We start from the raw sequence: 24,251 nt of genomic DNA on the forward strand, positions 1-24,251 counted from the left end.
ATGAATAGTTGAATTAAATTATGAAGAGTTGTGAGATTTGAAAATTAGTAAATGTATAACTCGCGAATTTAAGAGAAGTTGGGACGAAGAAGTGAGACGTAACGCTTACGAAGGAAGAAAGTGATTGGTAACAGTTAAGAAGGGAAACGTTATGAAATTCGTGGGCGTTTTTTCTTCAGGTGAACTTGCGCATCTTGGCAAAAAATATGATTGCCCTGTTTGGTAATCAACGGTTAATTCAGCATAAACATATTGTAAAAGCATATTATAGATGTCAGATTTTATTAGAAGGTTTGGCCAACATATTATAATTAGCCTAATTAGTTTAAGTGTTTGGTAATTAATTAGCAAACTAAGATTATTAAATTAACATTTTTTGATTGCCCGGCCACCACCCGTCACCCACGGCTCAACCTCCTCCTTCTCCTCACCCACGGCTCAACCGGCCACCCTCCCTTTTCCTCCTTCCTTCTCGGCTCCTCCGACCTCCCTTCTACCCAGCCCCCACCCGACCTCCCTCCTCCCAGCCCACATCCCTCCACCACGACCTCCCTTCTACCACGACATCTCGCCATTTCCCTCCACCACGACATCTCGCCATTTCCTCCATCTACCACGACACCACCACAGAACCCGACTACCCCGCCCAACACCTCCGGCTGACCTCCACCCTCCTTTTTTCTTTTTTTTTTTAGATCTGGGGCGGAGGGTGACGGTTATGGATCGCTGGTGGTTTTATGGGCGACGGTTGTGCTGGTTGTCGGCCATCGTTCTCTCTTTTTCAGTTTTTTTTTTTTTATTTGTGGTTGGGTATTGATGATTTGTTTGATTATCTTCCGTTTTTTTGTGGTTGGGTGTTTGTTTGTGCTGATTTTCATGTTTTTAACTTGTGGTTGGGTGTTTTTTTTTTTATATTCCTAAAAATTACATAAAATTATAGTAAAATCAACAAATCTAGACCGATGGCGTTTGGATTCATGTTTGGTTTATGTATTTCTTTTGATGATGTTTGGATTGACTTTGATTTTAGATCTAGTTTTTATAGTTTGGTTTTGTTATTGTTATTATTGTTTTTGGTTTTTGGTTTTGTTCTTTGTTTTTATTGTTTTTATTGTTTTTGGTTCCATTTTTTTTTTGGTTTTGTTCTTTGTTTTTTGTTTTGTTTTTGTTTTTTGTTTTTGTTTTTATTTTTTATTTTTTTATTTGGTTGTTATTGTTATTTGATTTTTTGGACTAAAGTTATACATCTTGTCTATTAAAGTTATACACTGCGTGCATTAGAGTTATACACACGATATTTAAATTTGGTTTTTTTTATTGTTATTTGGTTTATTTCAGATTTCGGGTTGATTTGTTGGTTTTTTGGTTTTATTATTGTTATTTGGTTTTTTGTTTTTGTTATTATGAGTTTTTTTGGTTTTTGTTATTATTTTTTTTTTTCAGATTTAATATTTGTTGATTAATTACGATTTTTCATATTTATTTGGTTTTTATAAAAGTTATACTATTTACGACTAAAGTTATACACTTAAAACATTAAAGTTATACACTGGGTGCATTAAAGTTATACATCTTGTCTATTAAAGTTATACACTGCGTGCATTAAAGTTATACAATTTTGGACTAAAGTTATACAATTTTGATTTTGAAGTTATACAAAAAATAGATCAAGTTATACAAAAAAAGACCAAAGTTATACAAAAAAAGACTAAAGTTATACAAAAATTGGACTAAAGTCATACAACAATGGACTAAAGTCATACAACAATGGACTGAAGTTATAGAAAAATAGACCAAAGTTATACAAAAAAAGACTAAAGTTATACAAAAATTGGACTAAAGTCATACAACAATGAGCTAAAATTATACAAAAATGAGCCAGAGTTATACAAAAATGCACCAAAGTTTTACAAAAATGAACCAAAGTTATACAAAAATAGACCAGAGTTATACAAAAATGCACCAAAGTTATACAAAAATGCACCAAAGTTATACAAAAAATGGACTAAAGTTACAAAAATGAACCAAAGTTATACAAAAATGAACCAAAGTTATACAAAAATTGACTAAAGTTATACAAAAATGCACCAAAGTTATACAAAAAAAAACCAAAGTTATACAAAAATTGACTAAAGTTATACAAAAAAATTGAACTAAAGTTATACAAAAATTGGACAAAAGTTATACAAAAATGAACCAAAGTTATACAAAAAAGAACCAAAGTTATACAAAAATTGACTAAAGTTAGTCCATATTTGTCTAACTTTAATCCATATTTGTATAACTTTATTCCATTTTTGTATAACTTTATTCCATTTTTGTATAACTTTGGTTCATTTTTGTATAACTTTGTCCAATTTTTTGTATAACTTTAGTCCAATTTTTGTATAACTTTGGTTCATTTTTGTATAACTTTGGTTCATTTTTGTATAACTTTAGTCCAATTTTTTGTATAACTTTAGTCCAATTTTTGTATAACTTTGGTCTTTTTTTTGTATAACTTTGGTCTATTTTTGTATAACTTTGGTCTATTTTTGTATAACTTTGGTTCATGTTTGTATAACTTTGGTCCAGTTTTGTATAACTTTGGTTCATTTTTGTATAACTTTAGTCCATTTTTGTATAACTTTGGTTCATTTTTGTATAACTTTGGTTCATTTTTTGTATAACTTTGGTCTATTTTTGTATAACTTTGGTTCGTTTTTGTATAACTTTAGTCCATTTTTGTCTTAGATGAAAAAAAAGTATCTCACAAAAAAAAAACGAGATTTAAAACACGAAATCTTAAAAAAAAACGTATAACAAGAAGAGATTTAAGAAAATGAATAAAAAAATGAGAACTAACAAAATAAAAGACAACTAAAATAAAATAAAAGACAAAAAAAATAATGAATGGAAAAAACAACTCAAAACATACAAATTAACAATAAACGAAAAAAAAAAAAAAAAAAAAAAAAAAAAAAAAAAACGAGGCGAAAAATAAAAATAAAAAGGTGGCGGCGGTGTGGTGGCGGCGGTGGTGGGTGGTGAGTTGGTGTCGGGTGGGATAGTGGTGGGTGGTGGTGAATGAGGAAGAGAAGAATGAATGATTTATTTGGGTTTTTTGATTTAATTGGATTTTTTGGGTTTTTTGATTTAATTGGATTTTTTGGGTTTTATTTATTTATTTGGGTTTTGGGTTTTTTATTTATTTGGATTTTTTGGGTTTTTATTTTTTGGGGTTTTAGAGAGAAGATGAGTTGTGTGATATGTGAGAGAAGTGGATGAGAGGAAAATAAGTTATAGTGAATTAGTGATTAATTAGAAGGATTAGTGAAGGAGGAGAGAATGAGTGATATTAGTCCATAAACACACTTTTGGAGGTTGATCTTGGCCATCCATCTCCCTCCATCCAATGGCTCACAATAGGACTTATGGACTTAATATATCTAAAGACCTTAGTTGATCTCTTCTCTCTATATATATATATATATAAATAAATATATATATATATATATATATGTTACGACTAAATAATTGTTGTAATTCTTAATTAGTGTCAATACTTGTACATTTAATTTTATTAAAAATAATAGAGTTTAAGACAAAGATAATTCAAGTATCAACTAATGGTGGTAAGTATCCTCTTTTTACCTCTTAATAATATCATTATACATTATTAAATTTAGTAAATTATAACATTAAATTAAAACCATAGATATTTTATGTAAATTTTTTTAATTTTGATACACTCTATATAAGACCACACTATAAAATGTCGTGCTATGACACGAGTTCTAACCTAGTTAGCATATTGATTGGTTAAACATGCTAAAACTCTTGAATATGTTAAAAATCGGTCAATATGCTATTTACTAAACACCCCCACTAATACCATTCTTAAAATATTTATTTTTCGATTAGAAACTATTTTTGTTAAGGGTTAACCTACGCAAAAGCCCATTATCCTCTTAATTAATTTAGTTTTTTTTAGAGTATTTTTGATAACTCATACCACAAGTAATGCAGTTTTTAAAAACTGCTACCAAAATATTTTTTAAAAAAAAATGTTACCACAATCAAAGGCTCGGTATTAAAATATTACCAATTTATTAAACGAGCCAAAATGCATGAATCTCAACTATTTATTTCATCGCACCAAAAAATAAACTATTTATTTCAAATATTTAGATTTAGTCATATTTCTTATTCCTATTTTGGCCTTTCCATCTTCCTTATAACATTAATTACCCATGTTACATGAAACTCTCCATTAAAAACAAGTCTTCCTTGTGACGTTCACAAGTTTACGACATCACACAAATTCTTTTCTATTTGTTTTCCCACTTATTATCCCACTTGCATCATGTGAGACTTAAGAGGTCACAAGCTTATGACGAAAAATGTCCGTCACAAATGAGAATTTGGGCTCCCTTAATCTCTCTTCCGTTTTTCTCTCTGATTTCTCTCGTCTCATCAATTGGATTTTGATTCTCTGTTTCCTTCAATCTATATTACTACGAAGTGTCAAAATATCAAGTAACCAACTAAGCTTTCACTTTAACTTTTGATTTAACCTTTTATGTTTTCAAATTATGATTTATCATTCAAGTTTTATGTCTATGAAATTTGAGTTGGTTTTTTAAAATTTTGTAGCAAAGTCGAAGGTGACAACCCCGGAAGAATAAGGTTTCTTAAGTGCAATTTTGAAAACCCATATTCAACTCATGGATACAGGGACTATTTTAGTGATATGATATGATCGAAACAATTAGAGTGATAGAAAAACACAATTAATTGGTTGTTGTTAGAGAAGAAAGCAGTATATTTTGATTATTAAAGGTAACTTAGGTGAATGAGATGAACTATAAGATAAATAATTAGGTGAAAATCGTGAAAAATATTCAAATCACTTAGCAGGATGATTTGCAGGTGATTTAGGATTTAGAAGATAGAAATTTGATAAAAGGTTAAAAGTGTTTTATGATTGGGAAACAAATGAGGGGAGGTAAAAAAAAAAAAAAAAAAAAAAAGGTATTTTAGTCTTCCAAATGAAAATTCAGGCTTCCGTGTTAATTGATTGTATTTTTAATACCGAACCTAAAGTACTTTGATAGTAGTTTTCAAAAACCTGATTACTTGTAGTAGCAATATAAAAAAACTTTCTTTTAAAATGAGCATCATGAATAATAGTGTGAATAATCATTAATCAATCCGCTCACCATAGGAGCTTGTCATGATATTGATGGAATTTAACCAAGTGTCAACCCTTCTAAATTTACAAGCGAAATAAACTGATTTTTTTTTTCTTTTTTTCGGTGAAGTCACCTTAGACCCGCCATTCTTTTATGTTTCGAGTTTGCGCTTCCCAATCATACGTATACCCAATTTTATAACTATATTTTTTTCCTGTTGATTTTTTTTTTCATTTTTAAACGTTATTATTCTACATGGTACCCCTTAATTTTTCGACTTTCTACATGGTACCCATACACTTATTAAAACATACATGGTACCCTTAATTGTTGTCATTATCACTAAATGTACCCCTAAAATTTAAGGGTACACTTAGGGATAATGACAACAATTAGGGGTACCATATATGTTTTAAAAAATGTAAGGGTACCATGTAGAAAGTCGAAAAATAAAGGGATATCCCTTATTTTTATTTGTTCCAAAAACACACTAATTATTTTTATGGAGGCGTACGTTAGTTGATGGCCATGTTTTACCACATTTGTGTTGGACCATTGGTCGTGAAATTTACAAAACTTAGTCCAACTAAAAATGACCAAAATACCCTTCCATTAATCCATCCCTCCCACATTCATTCCTCCCACTCTCTTCCCATTTGTCTTTCTCCAAGGTTTCAAACTTTGTCCACAATAAAAAGGACCCATGATTTAATTTTTTCAAAAAAATTGAAAAAAAAACAAAAAATAAAATAAAATTTATAGGAAAAAAAATAAAATGAAAGAAATAGGAGACATAATTCCTCAACAATGGGCATCACCTTGTGGAAATCAATGCACCCACAAATATGCTGCACTCACCCAAATTCCATGTATTTTTCTATTAATTTCAGTAAATTTATTGTTTTTTATGCTTCTTTTTTGATAAAGTTTGATTCTTTATATGTTGGGTTTTTTGAATTTTATATGTGTGTTTATTTCTGGGATTTTTTTTGGTTGGTGATGTCAAAAGATGGAGTTTTTATGTATTTGTTGTCATGTGTTTTTGATGAATTTTGTTGGGTATGACTTTTTATGAGATAATTGAGCTTATTTGATCAATTATAGGATTCTGGGTTATGATTATGTTGGTTGATGTATTGATGCTGGGGTTGATTGTTTGATCAATTATAGGAGCTGGTGAATTTAGCATTATGTTTTGCTTATTGAGAATTATTATTATGTTTGAAAATTTGTGATAGATGAATGTATCATATTTATTGTATCATTGTCAAGTTTACCTTCAGTGGCGGAACTAGGATTTGTCGTTAGGGGCAAAGAAAATTAGGGGGATAAATTACTAATAAAATGAGGTAAATTAGGAAAAATCGAAAATTTTCCATTTTCCCGGGGTGGAGAGGTGAGGGAAGACGAGCGCCCTTGCTAGCCCCCCCTATCCCATCACTGACATGCTATTTCACAAGAAATGACATAATGTAAGACATTTGATTTTGTCCAATGTTATCAAATTTTGGAATTTTGTTGAATATATAACATAGATTGGCTTCAAATTTTTCATGGGCCATGGCGCGCCTCACTGCCTCTTAGCTGGGTCAAGCCATTTCAGGGGTCTTGGCAACGAGGGGAAGACCCATTACACCCTTAATGGTGAAACTATTGGTGTTTGAACAAGGAGTCAAGATTTTTAGTTGCTGCTTCTTGGTCATTGTCAGTTGACTAAATTTTGTTGTTGTTGTTGATGTTGTACATCACTTTGCAACATTAGGTCGACAAATGTCGGAGTGTAGTCCAATTCATTTGTGGGATATGGTTGATAATGTTGCCTCGACTTTATTAGATACCTGTTGGTAGCCGATACTGCTTTGGTAGTAATAATGCTGTACTCCCCCGGCCAAATCTGAAAGATTTGATATTGATTTTGAGTATTAGAGCGTTAACTTACTACTCTCTCTGTCGCAGTCAATTTTTCATCTTTTCTATTTTTCGTGAAAGATAAATAATCAAAGGTAAACAAATGATTCAAGCAGAGTGAATACAAAGTTGCGTCTGATTAGTAATGTTTTAATGCAACTTCAGTTAAGATATCTCCTGTTTTACTTATACTATCCTTCATGAAGGGAAATATTTCATCCAATTTACCGGTGGAGAGAGTAGGAATTTCCTGCTCCTAAACCATATCAAGGAAAGTAAATGTGTACTTTAATGATTGAAATTGCTTTTGGAATGTTTTCCCTTATTACTGAGATTCTGGTAATGGATTTTATGGTTGCGGTATCAATCATAATAACTCTACTGAGTTAAGGACAGTAGCCAAAAAGCGAGGCTAAACATGACAAAAGTCGAAGTGGGAAATTTGTTGGAAAAGCGAAACATTTCATAGTACTGCAAAGAAATATGAAGCTATCTTATTGTTGTTGGTGATTTGTTCTAGTGACATGTGATTGATAACTCGAGTAATGTGGAATTCTTTTTCATGTTTTTTGTGTTCTGATTTCTGCCTTGACCGTTGAGCGATGACAAGTTTACAAATACAGTTACGGTTTCAACTTCTGACTTGTGTTTTTGTTATTCCTGTAGGGAGAGTATTTTGCAAAAAGGGGTGCGGTGCAGATGGGGAGACATGGGATGAATGTGAGTATTTGTCTTTCTTTATATTGGAAGACCCTTGTAAGTTATCTTATAGGTCAGCTTCGACTTCAGTGTGGAACTTTCTTTTCTTCGAAAACCCAACTTTATAATAATGTATATAATTATATATTAAATTCAGCTTGTAATCGTCCGATAATCACATCTTGCTTCTGAATCCTTTCTTTTCGTTAACGTTCACTAAAATTTGTTTTTTTGGGTTGCTGCCATAGACCATAGTACATCTGTACATGGTGAAGTTTGAAGATTAAGCTGATTTTGCGAATTAGGGTTTGTGATCGACTAGTCGTACATTAGGCTTCCTTTGCATAGCCTTAATATACTTACAATCTAAATCGGTTACTTCAGGTGTGAGTGAATGTGACCAGATATGCTACAAGGACCCTGTTTTGAAGGACCAACAGTGGAGCTCTTACATTGATCGGTCTCCCGGGGCTGCAACTTACTCAGAGGTCTCTACTATCATTTCTTAATTTATAGTGATACTTATATTCTAGTACTGAATTTGTATTGTGCAACGATCCTTGCTATTGTGCACTAATCGACGACTGTCAGCTACAACATAATACTAGTGCTCATATTAATTAAATTTAACTTGGACGATGACTTGGTGGAATATAACTATTTGGTATAGCTACACAGAATTGTCTCGTGGCTATGGCAGCGGAAAATCGCTTTTTGTTTACATTGTCCACTCTCTTCTTACATTCTTGTTTGAAATCCTTGTTATAATGTCGTTTGAAGTCCCGATTCTTTCAACATATTATGTGCCATCCATAATAAGGCTGCTCATCTAATACATTGTTTTCATCCACAATTACAGGAATGCTTCCATGCCTGTGTTGCTGGTTGCGGCTACAAGGTCAGTTCGCATTCCTAAGAGAACTTTTTCAATTGCTTTTTTGGGGAGATGCAATTTCTTAGTAGTTCTATTCGCAACTTTACTGATCTGTGCAAATTACATGTGTCTGCCAAAATACATCATTGCATGGGTCCATGACCTTATCAATACCGTGAAATGCTGATGGCGCGACTGGCGTTGCGTCACACTAATACAAGAGTCCTATAGATACTCAAAAGTTATGGGTATTGAATCTTTGCATGAAGTGTGTAGAATGATTTTTTACTATCTTAAGGCTCATTTTTTCTATAAAATATCTCAATTTCCTAAAATCGAAATATTTTAAACTTATAACTAAAACTCGTGTTTCCAAGATATGTTGTGTCCTTCCTAAACGAAAATTCCATGAGCCTCATAGGTGTGTCAATAATGAGTTCCAGACTTGAATATATATCCGTGTCCACACATACGTACCTGTGTCCGAGTAACAAACCCGTGTCCACACATGAATTTGTCCTTGCATAACTGCTCCTCCTACTTCAAAAGCCAAAGAAGGCACTTTTATCTGATGTTGATGTTAATTTGCTGTAATGGATTTCATACATCTTCAAAACTCTAATGACTTCATGATTTCCCCGTTAGCAAAAAAACTGAAGTCTTGTGTCTTTTTTATATGTGCTGCAGTTTGAGATGCCGACTAAAAAGGTTGAAGAATGCCATCCAAACAGGCCAACAAAGCCGCCTCCTGTTGCAAAAGCACCCGCAAAAACTACTCTTCCACAAGCACCTCCGGCAGATGACGTCCCAGGCACTTCTGCTTAAGACCACATTCCGTCTACCCCTGATTTCTAGTTATACCTCTAAGTAATCCAGTAGTTAATCATTTTTCTAGGCAGATACTCCAATTTTGATTGGTGGTTTTGGCAGGGCATTTCTGTAGTTTACCCATCTCGTCTCTTCACTTTTCGGGAAAAAGAGCTTGTTTTCTTTTTCTATCTTTTCGGTGTCCTGCCAAACCAGCTGTGGTGTTCTGTCGAACAGTCAATGAGGTTTACAACAGATAGTTTGGTAGCATACAAATTAACAGTCTCTAAGACATGGCATTTGATTTATGTCTCCTGAAAGCAAATTTTATCAGTGCATCAGAAAAGACGGATGTCTATCTTTGATGTGGTCGATTGGTGTGGTTGCTCGTTGTCTTAGTTTGAGAAGGCGCAAGGCGCACTGAGGCGATGGGGTCCCAAGGGGCTAAGGCGCACGCATTTTGCACACGAGGCGCATTGATTTTTCAAAAGAACATCCATATTTTACAATCAAATTTTGTGCGAGAATAGTCCTTTTTTTTTGTTTTAAAGAGAGCTAACATGTTTTTAAAAGTGAAAATTAAGGATAAGGGCTAGAAAAGAAGGGTAAAATAAAAGAATTTTGAAAAAAAAAATATAGAATTACACACTAATGCGCCTCGTGTGCGCCTCACTAGTTGCGCCTTGGGTGCGCGTCATGCGCCTTTTGCACTCCATGCGCCTCAGTGTGATGCGATTTGGTTGGCGTCTCACTGCGCCTAGGCACGCCTCAGGTGCGCTTGGTTAAACTAAGCAGTCGTTTCGTCTGCAGCATTTTATTTTTGGGTTTACGAGGCAACGAGTTACAAGTTTCGGATGTACGTGGCCTTAGTCTGTATGACCCAAAATGAAAACTGCGTCAAAATCTACAATAACCGAGATTGATCCCTCCACCTTCGTTTGTTATGGAGTATCCAAAAAAGGTTAAGATGTAGACAACAGTACAACACAATGAACTTGTTTAGGTTCTTTGTTTTCATTCTTTAAAACCCATTTCTGATCAACAGAGCTGTACAAATATTTACATATTTTCCTAAATACCGAATTTTCGAAACACACAATTTCTGCCTACCATAATAAAGGCAGAGTTTTCCCATGACTAATCTAAATAGACAAGGTCCTCCTGCAATTGGGGAATAGCAAGGGACTAACAGACTACTGTAGGTTCTAAGGAAATGGATGACTTCATTTCAGGTGAGAATCATAGGCGTCGAATAAAGATTCGGGAATAATCAAGGGCAGTTTCTCTATATACATAAACAACCTCCTGAGATTCTCCTTGGTTAGTATTGAAGGATCAACCACGTCTTTGCTGTCGGTGAACACCCATAAGTCGCCTGAGTTAACCCTTTTGAGACTATCTCGGCAAAAGGGGCATGACTGTGACCTCGATCGCCTGAAACATCAGCAGAAACGAAAGAAATAAGCAACTTCACAAGACACTACAGAGAACTGATACACACAACCCGTATCAGCTAGCTTAGTTGGAGTAGTACCTAAGTGGTGGAACTCTAGACGTGAGTTTGAACCTCGCCAACATCAAATACTATCTTTACGGCTACCATAAGTACCAATCCAGCAAATAAGAAAAACAAAAACAAAAAAAAAAAATACTGATCTGCCCGAGAGGACAGATAATAGAATTCACTATTTTTTTCCGACACAGAAGACATCCAAACCAACTCATTATGTTTCCATTTGGGACTGTAGTCCCAATTTATGTCTCAGGTATCTTTTCCTAAAACATTGGTACCAAAGCAAATGTATTGAATCCAAAGGTATCGTCATAGCAGCTGCTTTTTCCATTGTAATACTGTGCTGGAGCGCAAGCGAAATGGAAATCAACAAGTGCCCAGTTCAAAGCTCTTGCCCTTTTAAGAGATTAGGTCAATCATGAAATTAAGAATCTAAGAAAGAAGTTTAAAGCACAAAAAAACCAAAAAAGGAAAAAAAAAAAAAAAGGTCAAGACTAAGAATTAAAATGTCTCAGAACACGCAAGAGTCAAGAGTATGGTCAAGTTCTTCAATGAGTTAAGAAGCCAAATGACAATTGACTCAAAGTAGAAAAAAGACGACAAAAAGGAACAAACAGAAATCCCTATCAAGTTTGTCAGACAATGCTTGAAACACCATTGCATGTGGCATGGTAAGGGTCTAAAAGATCGACTGTATGCAACCTTTTTTGGTGTTCAAACGTCGAAACACTAAGAGGTTGTTTCAACACGACTCATAATTAGATATAGATGTAAAAGGGTAACAATATATGGGTTAGGTATTGATAACACACGTTCACGGTGGTCAGTTTCACACTATATTAGCACGAGACTATCTCTCAGGAGACGAAGTGAACAAGGAAAGTCGGGAGGTTACTTTTCATCAGCAGCTAATGAACTGCTATGAAGATGTTCTTTTAACTGAAAATTAGTCAATTAGGTAAATGTCACAAAATGAGGCGAGCAAAATACAATAGGAATACAAAGAGATCAAAAGGATGAAAAGGTTACCATTCTCGGTAGCATTTTAGGCACATGACATGGTTACAATTAGGTAGCAGAATTTTACTGTAATTCTCCATGCAAATGCCACACTCTTCGTCTCTTTCATTATCCATATCAGAGAACTGCCTATATTCCTCCTCATCTCTTTTACGGTATCTCTCCACGCACACAGCTTTCTGTTTTCTATCCTCTGTATCAGTAACACCACTTTCAAGTTGCAGTAGGGAAGGATAAATTACGGCTGCACAAAATGAACATATTTTCACATATGAATACGAAAGAGAAAAACACAACACATTACACAGTAAATTCGTGTTAAACAAGATCGAGCATTCAGGCCTACCATAAAACTCTCTAATGCTTGCCTTCCTTTCATGTGTAGACATAGTAGTGGTACCATCAACATAAACCTGGAGACGAAGATTACAGGTTATCATCACCGAAGATCTAAAAAACTAAAACCTTCCCAATAAGAATTAGACATCATCTTAAGCATTACCCCAATGTCTCAAACGCTCCCGCAAATGGCGGGATAGATGGGATTAAATACTTGGATATATGTCATATGTTGCTCTACACATGTCTTAACAAAACAATATGCATTGAACGACTGTTACTTCCAACGGACAAAAAAGTGCGGACAATTTGGAGAGTTTTACATTATCCGATCATAATCCAAAACCAAAGAATATGGAGTTGTTGGCTTTTTGCCCTGCACCAGGTTACAACTAGACAAAAAGAATAACTATTCACCTTATAGATGAGAATTCTCAACAAGCCTAGAGCTCCGGCCAGCTGACAATCGGTCCACTGAACCAGGAAGAGCAAGAAGTGGGCAGCAGGAGCATATGACATTCTCATTTGGAGGCAAGCCCCATCATACTCTCGAGGCAATTCAGATGCCCTGAAAACGAACTCTTTTTGATAAGAAAGATTCACTAGCATAACAATCAAGCAATTTTCACAGATGAACGAACTTCCACCAAGTCGACAGCTCAATCAAAGTTTAATCACAAGATATACCACAAAAAATACCATAATTATCTTAGTAACATAGCATTGTCACTATAAAGCTAGCAAACAACCAGCATACGAAAAACAAATCTGAATAATCAATAACAGGAGACAGATTTGGCCCTAATCATACGAGATGTAATGGGACGCAAAGACATGCCTCGACATTGAACACCATTATCATTCCAATAGAAATTCAACATCCAAAAGTGGACACAAGCATACGAAAAACAAATCTGAATAATAACCATATCAACCATAATGCCGGGACTAAGCAACATCCAAAAGTGGACAATCTCACGCTCCCTCAAGAGTTAATATTTTTGAACATCATTGATCATACTGAATAACTCACCAACTTCGCTCTCAATCCAACAATTGTTTAATGAAGGGACTTCATTAAAATCCCAACCAACTTAGAATCACTACTTCTCACCTCCCATTCATTTACTACTATCGCCACACCGACATTTCCCCACTTCTTTCTTCTGCAACACTTCTTGTGTTGAAAGCAAACATTCATTGACTCAAAAACAGATAATAAACTTAAATACAAAAATACAACGTTCGTCTCAATCATTTGTTTGCCTAAGATTAAAATACTCCTCACAGATAATTTAAAATGTAAACAAATGATTGTGATGGAGGGAGTAATTAACAACAAAAAAGATCACAACTTTGACAACAAAAACCACAAAAGAGCTAATCAAAACCAAAGGGTGAAGATCATATGATAAAAATCACCACAAAATCAATCAAATTAACCTCAATTCTTACAGGGGTAACACACAACAAGAGTCTTAGAGGTTACAGTTAGTCTTGCGTAAGACGGTTTTACATAGTATAGTCGAAAACGGATTCAAACATCTGTTTCACAATAAATTTGTGTAAGACCGCTTTACACAAAGTATCTGTATAGAGGATAAAGATACAAACTTTTCACATAAACTGACTAAAATAACAATTACCCATCAATCATAAACCCTTAACTATCATAAAATAACCATAAAAACATCAAAAAAGAGGTAAAAATGTAAAATAGATAAAAAAAATTCACTTACACAGTATTAGCATGCTGAATATCTGCTTCCAAAACTTTTAGAGAATCCTTGAAAGACTTTCTCATGGAAGCAACATACATTTCTTAATATTTACACTTCTTTTTCTTCAAATTTTTTTCCCCAAATTACATAAAATTAATTACCCAACATAAATTATATATCAAAAAACAAAACCCAATAAATAAATTCACAGAATTTTCTTGTTTTTTAGCATCAAAAGGTTAAAAATGTGAACTTTATATAGTAAATGGCACACAATTCAAACACACAAAAAAGCACTCAAATTTGGATAAAATCAAACCCACTAACTTTCTCTCTCTAGAGGATGGGAGGTGGTTTTCTCTCTCTAAAAGAGGTTGGAGGTATGGATTTTTCTGGTTTCTTCTTTAGACCAACTTTTTTCTTTTTTCTTTAAAAAAAAATATTTTTTGGGAGTTTTTTTTGCTTGTGAGTAAAAGCAACAGAGAGAGGTGGATTGTGTAATGGATTGGTACGTGGATTTTTTGTTTGAGTATTCATAATTTAATCGTTTGATATTAGTATAATAACACAAATACTCCCTCCAATTCAGTGTTTTCTTCCCTTTGTTTTGGGGCATAAGAATTAAGGAGGGAGTTAAAAAATGAATAAACAAAGATGGTGGGGTTTGTAGATTAGAGAGAGGAATGAATAATTGGGAATTAAATAAGGAATTGTGAGTTATGTGGGGTATGGTGATAGGAGAGAGGGATGAATAAAATAAGAGTAAAAGTTGGGTGGGGTTTGATAATGGAGAAATGAATGAATAAAATAAGAGTAAAAAGTTTCCAAAATAAGAAAGGGGAAGAAAACCTGAATAATCCGTTTAAGGAAATAGGGAAGAAAACAGTGAATTGGAGGGAGTACGATTCTACAATCAGTTGTATAGTAATATTTTATAACAGCCTTAAGTTGTTGAGTTTTTACACAAAATTGTTGAGCTATTTTACAAGTTATTGAGCTTAATAATTATTCTGTTAAGCTCAATAACTCTGTATCATAGCTCGATAATTTTGTTAGTAGAGCTCGATAAATTTATAACGAAGCTCAACTACATTGAATAAGTTGTATATACAACCAGTTGGTATAATAGATCAACTGGTATAATAATAAGATGTTTACTTTGTTTAGGCCAATAATTTACATATACTCCGTATTTACTTTGATGGTATGAAGGTATGATTGTTAGATTAAGGCCTCGTTTGGTTCATGCGGGAATAGAATTCCCGTGGTAGTTTGAAATTCACCGGAATCCAGCTCCTACATCCCATTCCCATGAAAGGATAAAAATATGTTTGGTTGTCATGGGAGAGTTTGTTTTTCCCAGGAATTAAACTCTCATGCAATGTTTGGTTGAACCGTGTCAATTTACATGATTTTAGTTTCTAATTACCAATATACCCCTCCGTAATATTACTGACAACTAGTTTATACAAATGGGCAAATGTGTAATTTTAAGGAAATAGGATGGGGGAGTTTCCAATTACCTAGGTAGGGGTTGGAAACTCCCTTGGAATTGTAAACTCCCCCATTTTGTAATATGGGGGGTAACCAAACATGTTATCAAAAACTCAATTCCTGTGAGTTTAGAATTCCCATGAATTGAGAGTGTAACCAAACGAGGCCTAAGTTTTTAAATGTTGGTATAGGCAGTGGAAGAGTCGGGATTTGGAGTTAGTAGGGAAAAAACTATATCAGAGCAAACGGGTGATAATATAGGGAAATCTCGAAAAAAAATCAATAGTTTTAACTAAAAAATTTGAAATTTTCCTGTGACAATGCCGGTGGTGCATTGGGATGGACTGTATGTTGTTCTGAAACTCCTTGATGTGTGACTAGAAAATCCTAGAAAATTCTTATATGATTGTGTAACGCCCCGAAAATCAAGCAGGCAGCTCAAAATATCTCCTTTATAAATAAAAGGCAGCAGCGGAATTACAAGGGCGTCACCGCCGTATTCCCCCTCCGAAGAATATAAGGCTTACAATTGAAATAAATAAATTAAAGCTTAAAACTATTTACAACTTATACTTATTATCCTCTATAAAGTCAAATCCTCACACTTGACCATCCCCGATACCTGTACCTGAAAAAGAGTGAAAGTAACGGAATCAGCCAACCACAGGCTGAGTATGACTCCGGTTCCCTCCACCGGCCTTATGTCATAACATTTACTCAATAGGAATTATCAACTTTATATTGCCCAATACGATACTTACCAGAATACAAATATTTCCTGTCAGGGACCAGCCCGGTATCCCAAAAACATTATATGACTACCATTCCAACAGGATATATACATATTCATATGACACTACTACCGGTATACCATTACTGAAAAGAATAGACATTACGGAGTAAATCTCCCACCGGGTCTAGAACCCATCTCCGTGTACACAAGCTAAATAATTTTCCTCCATGGCCAACGCCCTCAGTTTATATATTGAGCCAACGCTCGCTGGGCCAACGCCCTCAGTTTATATATATGGAACCAACGTTCCTGGAGCTATTGCTCCTGGGGCCAACGCCCCTCATGTGTACACAGGTTATATAATAATGTCATCCCAATCCAATAATCGTATCCCGAATGCTACAATTGGCCAATTATGCAATATGACGACAGCACTATTATCACAGCATACATTCATAAGACGGTCAATAATATAACATGTGAGTAGTATAACAATCATAAGACGAAATTAACAATAAAACTAATATAACCAATTATTTCTAATCTCTTATTTCAAAGGTAAACAATTATTTATATCGACAAAGGGTCCCGAAATCATACCTTATTGTGAAGGTTGATATAATATACGGACAACCTTATTGCTATTGCCCTTCCCCGTACTATTGCTAGGATTCTCCTTATGTTGTTCTCTTATGCGTAGCCCAAATTGCCTTACGCAATTTTTGTGTATATATGAGGATATGATTAAATGATATCCTAGGTGAGTCACCCCCCTAAGCCACGTGTAGAATTTTTTTTTTTTTTTTTCTTTTTCTTTTTCATAATTATCTAATAGCGTAGTAAAAATCGTAACGGTTCCGACTCATATACTTTTAGACAAAAATACTAAAATGGAGCCGTCTTCATGTATACAGAAAAATATACGAGCTTAGTCTATAAAGTCTCAGATACTCCTATTATAATACATATCTTAAAACTAATTTTATTCGGGGTATTACAGATTGTTTGTAAAGTTTAATCCTATATTATCCTTTCTCCATATAAATGATTTATATGTATTTGATTAAAATATACCTAACTAGATTTCATGCCCGTGCGTTGCACGGTTACTAAATTGTGTTTTTGCTTTTAAGTAAGCATGTGTAAAATGTAAGTTTTTTTTTCGTAAAATAACTCATGACTTCATAATAGTGGAGCAAAATTTTCTTAAATAACATGAGTTTATATCAATAGAAATCCTAATGGAATCAAAATTACGTAGTAACCTATATCACAACATACGCCTCTTTGACCTTAAAACTCGAAATCCTTATATATAGTCATTAATTGTCGAAAGAATAGTTTCCTTTTCCTTATATTCATCTTCATCAAATATTTAAATGTTGGTAACAGAAACCTGTTTAGGGAAGAAAATATCATTGGAATTAGGATACAATTGCTAAATATGTATCAAAATTTACTATGTGGTCCGTATGTGCCAGTGGTTGAATAAACTTGGTTTTTGACGAAGGAATGTGTGTTTTTTATCAAATCTTTTTTCAGATACATTTAATCAATTTCAAATTAACTTTTTTCCGTTTTATTATTTTTTACGATTCTTTTATTTTCAACGCATTGAATTATCTTTAAATGAGTTGATTATTTAAAAATATAAATCGTGTTTTAAAAAAAAGTCTACCAAACCAGTGAATGTGTGAAGATAAAATCAAAGCATAAAATCAAAGCATCCCCACTAAACTAAAAGAATAAGAAACTCTCAAAGTTTTCCTTGATTAATTGACATAGTGGTGGGCCATGCTGAAATTATAATAATTGCTATGATTGACTAACAAAATGAAGTGGGACTCCATGTTATTCTATACAATCTTCTACACTACATTGTAACTGGGTACAAAATGTAACTGGGTACAAAATAAAGTACAAAATAAAGTGGATCAATTGATTGACTAATATTTGACTAATAAAAGAAAGTGGGTCCCATAATATTCTATACAATTTTTATTCTATGCCGAGTATATAAATTATACACCAACAAATAACTTCTTCTCAAAAAAAAAAACGGAAAATAAATACAAAAAATTATTAATATAATTTATAGAATCACATTACAATATACTACGTATATAATTTTGATATTGTACGTAATATACAGTACACATGCTGAGTATATAGAATCACGTTACATGCTGGATTTATTTCTTTCTTAAAATGCGGTTGACTTTGCTACTATAATTTAGGATGGCAATTTGAGTCATTTTTATTGGTTTGTAACACCAAGTCATTTTTATTGGTTTGTAACACCAGAAATTTTCCGCATTACAATATACTTACATTTTTTTAACTCAATGCTTATATCCCCTATAAGTAGTGACTCTATATTAGATTATGTTTTTGAATAATAGCCGGCTTTCATTATTTTTAATAATTAAAAAAGGTTCGCACAAAAATAATTTAATCTAAAAGTCCTTTAAATGGTACACTTTTTTTTGAAAATATCACTAACATTATAACCAGTACATTAAAACTTATTATCAGTATAACTCATTTATATAAATATCTTAAATTCTCACTATATAAGCCGTGCTTTAGCACGGGATCTCAACTAGTAAGATAAGTAATCCAATACTCCTATTGACCGATTTCAAATTAAATCTATTTTTCTACAACCAAATCAAATCTAATTATTTCACTTTTTAATATATTTCTTTTACCATATATTGTGAAAATCCGATTTTAGAAATAAAATTGATGATTTATCTTATCAACAATAACTCTAATAGTTTGTTATTTACAAATGATGGGTTACAAATCAAGAATGAGTAACACAAGTAGAAGTTGCTCTCTCTCTATACCATTTATAATGTCCTGAGCTTAAACGTTGCCACCAATGTTGTCAGGATCGGGATTCTACTTTGAATCGATGGAGAGGGTAGGATCGAATCGGTAGAATCGGATCGTAGAATCGTAAGATTCTACAAATTCACTAAATATAGTTTTTTATTTGGTAAAAATATATAATTGAAGATCAAAACACTTATTTATACACAAAATATCGATAGTTAATGAGTTTAGTATCATTTCATGAACATGTTTCTACAACTTACATGAAATTTAGAATTTACGATGTCATTATATAAAAATATATTTTAATATTTTACTATGGAGTCTAATCGTAGGATCGTAGAATCGTATTATGATTCTACCTCTAGAAAATTACAAATAGATAGGATCGTAATATTCTACAAACATGATAGAATCGTAGGATTCGGGATCGGTCAAGCATTTTTGGATCGTAAAATCGTAGAATCATAGGATCGAATCAGGATTCTGACAACAACGGTTGCCACGACGGAAAATCGTGTAAGTTAATGTCGTGTATTCGTGTATTTAGTTTAGGAAGCGGAATAAAATTGATAAGAATAAAAAACAGGGCCTGCATATACATGGGAAGTGCTTAATTAGAACACAAAGTCTTATTTAAGACGGATCAAGTATTTGGAATAAAATAAGTGCCGGATACATAGTCTCTAAATAAGCTTATTGAAAGACTGTCTCTCAGAAAACGATTTATTTTTGTTTAATCATCTATTTGTTCTATCTATTCTCTATCCCTAGTTTAACAATAATATTACATCCTCCCAAAGTTACTACGGAATAATTTTTTAGTATTCTCTATACGTTAACTATTTAGTGCCCCTAAAATGACAAATCAATTCAGATTTTAGGGTAGAATCGTGTTTGCAAATTTAATGTTTTTGATCAGAAAATAATGTCTTCCTTGGAAACCTAGGTATTAACTATTAACTAACCCACCCTTAGAAAAATCTTGTTAAGAATCTGCAATTTTTTTTATCAAGAGTAAGTAAGTGCAATTATGTAATACTTGTGAAATACAACGAAGAAGTTATCTAGCTACTTGCCTACTTTTACATCGACGCAGACTCGAAAAAATTATTAGACACCTACCTTTAATTTGTTCAACATATGAATTCGACAACCTTGTTATACACTTTGTACCTGCAATTTCGAATAAAATTATGTTAGAACGTTTGACATACCGTCTAATATTGGCTAAGAAACGACATGATCCTAACATATAATAGGCTAACCCAATCAATATCATAAGACCGTTCATCCAACATTAATGAATAGTAAAAAAAAATAAAGAAGCTAAGAGAGCTAAATATATGATGCAAGTAATAGGAGTTTGACTCACGTAGAATATACTCTCTAACTTTTTATATATAGGGTAAATGCTTGTTAGGTCATGTAAAACTCCTACTATTTCTAATTAATAATATTTAAGTAGATAACTTTTCAATAGTTTATAATTACTAATAGATAACTTTTCAATAGTTATTATAATTATATATATGAGATTATTAGTTACGTAGTATATCAACAATATTATAATAATACTATATAACTCAATCTTTTTGTAATTTACTATCTCTTATTATTTTATAAGCTCAAAATAATTATCTTCAACTAAGTTAATTATTAAAAATAAAAATCGTGTTTTAGAAAAGTTGGAGTCTCTAGAAATGCCTGAAAAAAGCCTCTTTTATATATATATATTGATTAATATATATATATGATATTAAACAAATGTGTGAAAATTAACTGAATACAGGGTGTAATATTTAAATTGAAGTGCTAAATATATTCCCTTAACGCTATTTTGACAAAGAAAGACATTTATATATACACTAGATTAGACCGCGTGCATTATATTAAATTACAAATATAATGGTGGTATTTCATTAGTTGTTTATTTTTTTCCTTCAATGCATTTTGCTTTGAGTATAAAAAGTTAAAACTGGAAATTAATTAAGAAAATTGAGTAGTATGTTGAAAAGTATTTTTGAAAATTTTTTTTTTTTTTATATCACAAAGCTAATGATTCCAATTTATAAATTTTCTCATTTTTTTTTTGCCTCGAAGGTAATTAAAATGGTTTATAATTTTGTATTATACCTAGTATGAGTCAAATTATTCTTGAATAATAGCATCAGTCAAATAAATTATTTTAATTATTAGCTTCTTAATGTACCAAAAAAATAGTTATTAGCTACCTTATTTAGGAAAATGTTTTTTAGAGGGAAATTTGTAAGAATGCCTATTCATTTAGTATATAGGGAATTTTTTTTGGAGGGAAAATTTGCGAAAATGGCTATTCATTTAGTATATAGGGAATTGGTATCAAATATCAACTAGTTTTAAACCCGTGCAAAATTGCACGGGTATGTATTTGGGTCAGAATGAATGTTTTTTTATGTATATTTGTTTTTGCATTTATATTGTACCTATCTAATTGGTCTAAATCAACGATGTACATAATTAATGTTTCAATTTCGGTGTGCGCGGCTGATAGTTAACATGCCGAGTTTTATATTCCAAGTACATATGCGGCAGTATCTTTTTTTGGAAAAGAAAATTTGTACCCTGTAATTTTAAAAAATTATGTTGTGAATTTGTGGTACAATAATATTAACAAAAATACATGTAATTCATTTTTGTAATTCATTTCCGTTGTATGTTCGATCCTGTATATAACTGTAATTCCTTCTGTAATTTTATTGTGTAATTTTGTTTCATAAAATATGTAATTTAATCACATTAATCGCATTTCTAATTAATTCTGCGTAAATGTTATGCATTTTCTTTACACGGATTGTATAAAATTTTATCATAATATTAATTCGAAGAAGTATTCCATAAGATTATTTTATATAATTTGTTGCGACACGGAATTTAGCGCATGTTCGAAAAGACGGATATCTGAATAATTAAATACGTTGCACACTCATGGGTCCCACCATAACCTGGATTTTCAAAAAAAAAAAATGCATTTATGACGTGACGCGCTGTACAATGAGTATTGTCTTCTGAATTTATATAGATAAGATTGTAAAAGGAATTATGGCCTATTTAATACTCCTTACAATTTTCACACTTATTACAGTATTATTCTTGTCACTTCGTGAAAATGTATTACACATATACGAGTAATATTTTTTATATCGGCCAAAAAAATATGAAGTTAGTATTATGAAAACCCATAATAAAATACAATTAATATAAACGCCATTCATTTTATGATGAATAATAATCACAAAATCTCATTTGTGACGGCATGTATTCGTCACTTTGGAGTGACGGATACCAATTTCTCTCACAAATGACCCAAATAGAGGAGAGAGGGAAGCACATAGGGGTGCTCCCACCTTGTCCCCCTATCCGTTTTATGAATGGCATTATCCGTCACTTACTACGACCCGTCTTCAGCAAGACTAATTGAATAATAATAATGTACTAGTTTTCAACCCGTGCAAAAATTGCACGGTTATATTTTTAAGAACATTGATATAGTGATTAACATTTAAAAAATGTTGACTAAAACACGTCTAAAAATTGCGAGGGCTTAAAACTTAGACATGTTTTAAATCCGTGAAAAAAAAATGCAAAAATTCAGCGTTAAAATATGATATATAGTATATACTATATTAATGCAACTTATGGAAAATTATAAATAGCTAACAATCTCATTGAAGACGGAACACTATGTGAATTTATCATTTGGGACGACGCTATGACTGAGTTGCTTGGAAAAACGGCCTGACATTATGTACATTTGGACAAATTCGACGGATCAAGTATATAAAATAATGTACTACTTAATCCACTTAACCCAATAAACTAATCAAATAAACTAAGCTTTATAGGCGTAATATCACAAAAATGATGAATGTAAATGCTTATTTTTAAGTTGTTTGGTTGAATTATTGACTCAACCGAAACATAGTATGTCACTTTTAAATAAATGGGTTATTCGTATCGGGTTCGTGTAAAAATGTTCAACCCTAACCCGACTCATTTAAGTTTTGTTTTGTGTTCGTGTTAACCAATTTTTTTTTAATTTTGTTGTTTTCAGCGGTATTGATGAAATTCATTATTTTTCCTTGTAGCGTTTAAAGTAATTTTTTGAGATTCTTTATTATTTTTAATTAGTCATAAAAATATTACGTTATTTTTTTCTTTGGTAATAGTTATACTTCATGAGAATCAAATGATAATTTCTTTTTTAGAATTAAAAATATGTAAATCTGGTAATTGCATGCTTAAAGAATTATTTAAGATTGATGTAACTACTCCGTAATTTTTTAAAGGCCCTTATTCTATCAATTTTATTTTGTTCAATTTTTGGGAACATTATTGATATTTTATATTATATTATTTACTTAATATTATTAAAATTATAAAATGGAAGGAATAGTAATCATTATATAAACATATTAACTTATCAGATTATAAACACGGTTAATCTGTAATGAAAAAGAAATTAATTCATCTAACTGGCAAAGGGGCCCACGATTTATTTTATGGGAAAAAACAAAAAAGAAAAAAAAAACTACATATGGTGACGTGGATCAATGTGGATGCATGAAATGTTTCTGTATTTATTAAGATAAGATTATAATACAAAAAGGTGGTCCTCCGTCTTCACTCCTTTTATGTTTATTTTATTTTGTCCATTGCTTTCGGTTCCTCTTGCTTTAAATGTTGACTTTACTATTTGAGTGGCTTGATAATCATCCCTTTGAAATATCTAACTGTGACAATGAGAGTTATAGACCAAGTTGTATTATAGTATGCACTGCACGACTTTGAATCTTGGATAATATATAGGATAAACTGATTATAATTTTCTTATATAATTTATTTTTTAAAACTTATGTTTTTATATAATTCCTTTTGAAATTTACACCCATGAAATGTTACTATGTTCAAAAATTGTTTCCATTTAATAATTTCGGCAAAAAAAATATAGAATATGACAAATTTGCCCTTGATTTGCAATAGACTTTTGAAAAACACATCATAAACACAATTTATGGACTATACAACTAGTTGTATATGTTGTACAATGTAGAAAATGTGATTTGCGATAAAGTATCCGAGTTTTATG

At 32.2% G+C, this 24,251-nt stretch overlaps 2 protein-coding genes across 2 annotated transcripts; one reads left to right on the forward strand and one right to left on the reverse strand.

Annotated features, from left to right (window-relative positions):
• The first annotated feature begins 5,774 nt into the window (after positions 1 to 5,774).
• Positions 5,775 to 9,808, forward strand: LOC141637848 (uncharacterized). Its single transcript, XM_074447269.1, has 5 exons — positions 5,775 to 6,043; positions 7,749 to 7,802; positions 8,166 to 8,269; positions 8,641 to 8,679; positions 9,343 to 9,808. The coding sequence occupies exons 1-5, from the start codon at positions 5,950 to 5,952 to the stop codon at positions 9,478 to 9,480; spliced, it is 429 nt and encodes a 142-aa protein (XP_074303370.1). The 5' UTR covers positions 5,775 to 5,949; the 3' UTR covers positions 9,481 to 9,808.
• Positions 9,809 to 10,454: 646 nt separating this feature from the next.
• On the reverse strand, positions 10,455 to 14,522 carry LOC141637851 (E3 ubiquitin-protein ligase AIRP2-like). Its single transcript, XM_074447272.1, has 5 exons — positions 14,074 to 14,522; positions 12,752 to 12,902; positions 12,342 to 12,408; positions 12,005 to 12,239; positions 10,455 to 10,896 (listed from the first exon to the last, which is right to left on the reverse strand). The coding sequence occupies exons 1-5, from the start codon at positions 14,151 to 14,153 to the stop codon at positions 10,686 to 10,688; spliced, it is 744 nt and encodes a 247-aa protein (XP_074303373.1). The 5' UTR covers positions 14,154 to 14,522; the 3' UTR covers positions 10,455 to 10,685.
• Between the last annotated feature and the right edge of the window lie 9,729 nt (positions 14,523 to 24,251).

The sequence above is a fragment of the Silene latifolia genome, unplaced genomic scaffold (assembly GCF_048544455.1).
Source record: "Silene latifolia isolate original U9 population unplaced genomic scaffold, ASM4854445v1 scaffold_150, whole genome shotgun sequence".
Taxonomy (NCBI): Eukaryota; Viridiplantae; Streptophyta; class Magnoliopsida; order Caryophyllales; family Caryophyllaceae; genus Silene; species Silene latifolia.